Source organism: Eurytemora carolleeae, unplaced genomic scaffold, assembly GCF_000591075.1.
Source record: "Eurytemora carolleeae unplaced genomic scaffold, Eaff_2.0 scaffold531, whole genome shotgun sequence".
NCBI classification, from domain to species: Eukaryota; Metazoa; Arthropoda; class Copepoda; order Calanoida; family Temoridae; genus Eurytemora; species Eurytemora carolleeae.
The window spans coordinates 2380-7238 of NW_019396426.1; the positions used below are offsets into that span (position 1 = coordinate 2380).

Below are 4859 nucleotides of genomic sequence, written 5' to 3' on the forward strand. Positions count from 1 at the left end.
ATGTTTAGTTTAAAGTTAATTTGTCAAGAATTTTTAGTTCAAATTTTAGTTGGCAATAATATTTAGTTAAAAATGTAAGGGTTGGAAAAAGTGTTAACTGGAGATTTTAGATTTGGCAATTGTATTTAGTTCACAGTTTAGTTGACAATAATGTAAAGTTTAGAGTTTAGTGTTGGCAATAATGTTCAGTTCAAAGTTAGAGATGGCAATTGTGTTTAGTTCAAAGTTAAATTTCAGAATTGGCAATAATTTTAGTTTAGGGTTTAGAGTTGGCAAAAGTGTTTGATTCAAAGGTGAGTTGGCAATAATGTTTACCTAAAATTTTAGTGTTTGCAATAATGTTCAGTTTAGAGTTTAGAGTTTGGCAATAATTTCTAGTTCAAAGTTGAGTTTGCAATAATGTTAAGTTCAAAGCTTAGAGTTGGCAATACTGTTAGTTTTAGAGTCCGCAATAATGTTTAGTTCAAGGTTTATTGTTGGCAGTTGTGTTTAGTTCAAATTTTAAATTGATGGCAATAATGTTTAGTAGATTTCAGAGTTGGCAATAATGTTTAGTTTAGAATTAGAGTGACCTAATGTTGATGCCGAGTAAATAATTTTCAAAGTTTTTTTTCAGCCTTGTCCCAATTTGTGAAAATTAGTATTTAAAGATCCCTGAAAAATTGCACCTTAAATCTTTCTATTTATGAACAAAGTTGCGGCAAAGACTATTTAGAGACAAATTGCAAACAAGACTTTAAAGTTATTCCGGTTCTTTTAGAATGGTGTATAATCACTAAAATCTACAAAATCAAGGTTGAAATATAGAATCTACACATTAAAGTTCCATAAAACCCGTTCAGATAATACATTTTCTGAACAATGAAAGATATTCAAATCTGTTGCAATGTCGTACTTACGCGCGCAAACAATTCTTGAATTTCAGGTTTGATATTGCAAAATTATATAATTCTATTGCATTTTTTCATGCATAATAAGATGCAACACAATGCATGTTCAATAAAAATCAATTAAAATATGCATTTTTCTTTCTTTTTATCTCAAGTTATATAGAATGCAAAAATGCGAAAGTGGGGGGGGGGGGTAGACTAAACTTACTCAAATCAAATTGGAGATTAGCTAATCTTTTTCGGTCAAAAAAATTAATTTTTCACTGATATTTATCGTGAAAAAAGTGTTTTTTGCATAATTACATTGGTGTTAATTGTTCAGGAATCAAACGGAAATGGATTTAGATTCCTTGGATATGCTGAACCCAAAATCAAAACCTTTCTCATCTGAATCATGGTTCCTTAAACAGTTACATCGCCCTCAACCAGTGGAATTAGAGCTTGCTCAACATCTTTTCTCCCCTGAACATCCATCCCTGTCCTCCGCTGAACCTACTCCATCTCTCTCCTCTATCCCTAAACCTGCTCCATCCCTCTCCTTCACCCTCGAACCTGCTCCATATCCCTCCTCCATCCCTAAGCCTGCTCCATCTCTCTCCTCCATCTCTAAACCTGCTCCATCCCTCCCCGTCACCCCTGAATCTGCTCCATCTCTCTCCTCCATTCCTAAACCTGCTCCATTTCTCTCCTCCATCTCTAAACCTGTTCCATCCCTCTCCTTCACCCCAGAACCTGATCCATCTCTCTCCTTGACACCTAAACCTGCTCCCTCTCTCTCCTCTATTCCTGAACCTGCTCCATCCCTCTCCTCCTGCCCTGAACCTGCTCCATACCTCTCCTTCACCCATAAACATGATTCATCTATCTCCTCCTGCCCTGAACCTGCTCTATCCCTCTCCTCCTGCCCTGAACAGGCTACATTCCTCTCCTTCACCCCTAAACCTGATTCATCTCTCTCCTCCTGCCCTGAACCTGCTCCATCCCTCTCCTCCTGCCCTGAACAGGCTACATTCCTCTCCTTCACCCCTAAACCTGATTCATCTCTCTCCTCCACCCCTGTACCTGTTCCACATCTCTCCTCCGTCGCTAATCGATCTCAATTACTTCCCTCAAAACCTATCTTGTCCTCCATCTTCAACTTCTATCCTATTGTTTCCTCCAACTCTACCAATCCTGCCCCAAGTACACCTGCCACTGTTCCTAGGGATTCAACCCAGTATCCCATCCTTTCTCCGGTATATATCAACTCCTCTGCAATCTCTGGGTCCCCCTTCTTCTCCACCAGCTCATCTATCCCTGCTAATCCTAGTCCTAACTCCATATCTGGAGAACCTCGGTTTCAAGATGAATATTGCTGGAAAGGAACACAGTCTCTTTTCGTTAGTTCCAATATCAGGTTTCTAGGTAAGTTTTGTGAGCAGACAGTGTTCTTACTTACTCCAGATATCCAGGATGATGTATCCGGCCCAACCTTCCAGAGGAAGTCAGAAGTTGTTAAAATCTTGATGAGTTGCCTTTAGATCCTTGGTTTAGATGATGAATTCCAAGGTTTAGGATAAATATTTAGGTTTAGATGGTAAACACCATGGTTCAGGTGGTAAACTACATGGTTTGAAAGAAAACTCCATGGTTTAGATAAAACAACTCTATAGTTTAGATGAGAAAATCCTTGGGTCTAATGTCAACTCATCAAGATTTTAACAAGTTCTGGCATTCTCTGAAAGGTTTGGCCGGATAAATCATCCTGGATATCTGGAGAAACTAAAGACTATGGTCTGAACATATAACATCAGGAACTTCTGAGATATCACTGTTAACAATTCTGCACTAAAAAAGAGATACAAAGGAATTGAGTATTTGTCACAAACTCAAATTTTCTAATCCCTATATCTTTGCAGCCTGATGGTCTAAGCATTTGATATTTCAAACTAAGATTATTTGATCAAACAGAATTTATAGTTTGAAAAATCTAAGGTCTACAACATTGGGGTTTAAAAGATATAGGGATAAGAAATGCAGAGTTTGTGGCAAAGACTCAATTAGTTTTATTATTTGTTTTATAAAATACAGAGAATGTGTGCATAAATTGTTTTTTCTCCTTGTAATCTAAAATGCTGTTAGCTTAGTGCAAAAACTGTAATTCAGAGTAATTTATAGATGAAATATCAAGTTGTATGACACCCCCAAATACTGCAAAAAAAATAAGGGTTGTACTTATATATGTTTGTTCTAAAATAGTCGTGTGCGATCATATTGAACTTTAAAGTATCTGTGAAATCAGGACTGAAACCTGAATTTCTCCAAATCTTAAATGCGGATTTGCTCAGGATTCCCTCGGTCCTGGATTTTGATTTCTACATTTTGAATTAATTTTATGTCTGAGCACAAAATTTAAGTCTTGAAAGGGTTAAGCTCACTATGATCTGTTCAACCGGATAAACCAAGATATAAAATCTGCCAAATCAAATAGCCAAAGAGTTTGAAATATCAGTATATCACCATATGGTTGTAAGGGTAAAAAGATTTGAAAATTTGAGTTTTATTTTTAGATGAAAACAGTGCAGAAGATTGCTCAGAATCTGTGGTAAGCATTAAACAAATTGTAAAGGAACTGAGGTTTTATAATCCCTATATCTTTGCAACCCAATTGGCTTAGACCTTAGATATTTTAAACTATGAATTATGTTAAATTAAATAATCAAATATCAAAGGTTTACACCATCAGGCTGCAAACATATATGATGAGAACATTCTAATTTTTGACAAAGACTCCTTTGAAATATTTTGTGTTTGGACTTTATAAAATGAAGTTGTTTGAAGATTAATATCTAGATATCTGATTGGGAGTCAAGGAAAGAACAGAAAAGATCAGCGGAAAGAAATCTTGTTATGTTAGGCGATGACGTAACAATATTTAAACGTGCCAAACATCATTAAAATATTTCTCCATTTTGTTTTCTTTTCAATGAATTGATTTATTTTAAAGGGACTGTATATATGATTTTCAAGTATTTCTTCATTTGAGAGATATTTCCGATTCACATTGATACCCGTTAAACCTCTAAGGGAGTAGCAATAAGGAGGAAATTGACTTACAATATGTTCTTCATTGTCTCTGTAGCAAAAATCCGAAGTATCGTTGTGAATCGAAGAAATTGTTTAATAAATGGAATAATTTACGTCTACAGTCTTTTTAACATTTGATTTTTGGTTTAGGTACATAGTTGTGTACACATTTTTGAATTTTGCTGTTTTTTTATTTTTTATTTCTTATTATTGTCCAACAACAAAAATATGACTAGAATTATTTGATTTTTTATATTATGAGTGAAATAAATTTTGAGAAATTGTAAATAACCAATGTTTTTTTTTCAATAGTTTGATTATTTGTAAGAAATTTGTATTTGAAGCGTTTAGGAATCTACGAAGGAAATTATCATCCCTATCATGATCTTTTAAAAGATCGAACATTTTCTTTTTAATCTTTGCTGAATCTTTAATGTGACCAGAAATATTAACCATTGGATTTACTTAACGTTTGGAAAATAATTTTTAAGTGATTACAAAATTTATTTCAAAACATTGTCAACATACTTTTTGTGTGAAAAAACTGGAAAATTGTGTGCATCACTCTGTGAGGTGCCCAGTGTTGAAATATGCACGTGACATGTCTCAACTTTGCAAGTAATTCACTTTATTTTGCGCAATGAGTTTGCACCTTTGACAAAAGGAAAAGTTTAAATCATTTATCATTATTAAAAGCATAAGAAATGTTTAATGTACCGTGGTTGTGAAAATTGTTTGTCAAATTATCTTTAAATAATAAATTTCTGCTCCTCGGCCGAAACTAAAGAAATGCCGGTGCACTGATCAGTCCAGAAGTAATCTTAACCCAAGATACCGAAAGGAATTGAGTCTTTGCCACAAACTCTGACTTTATATTCGCTATATCTTTGCAACCCATTGTCG

The 4859-nt window shown here is 34.6% G+C and overlaps 1 protein-coding gene across 1 annotated transcript; it reads left to right on the plus strand.

The window, feature by feature from the left end:
* Positions 1-1217: 1217 nt before the first annotated feature.
* On the plus strand, positions 1218-4044 carry LOC111703078 (cell surface glycoprotein 1). The gene is made up of 3 exons (XM_023474937.1): positions 1218-2294; positions 3440-3474; positions 3723-4044. Exons 1-3 carry the CDS (start codon positions 1226-1228, stop codon positions 3825-3827), a joined length of 1209 nt encoding a protein of 402 aa, XP_023330705.1. The 5' UTR covers positions 1218-1225; the 3' UTR covers positions 3828-4044.
* The last annotated feature ends 815 nt before the right edge of the window (positions 4045-4859 follow it).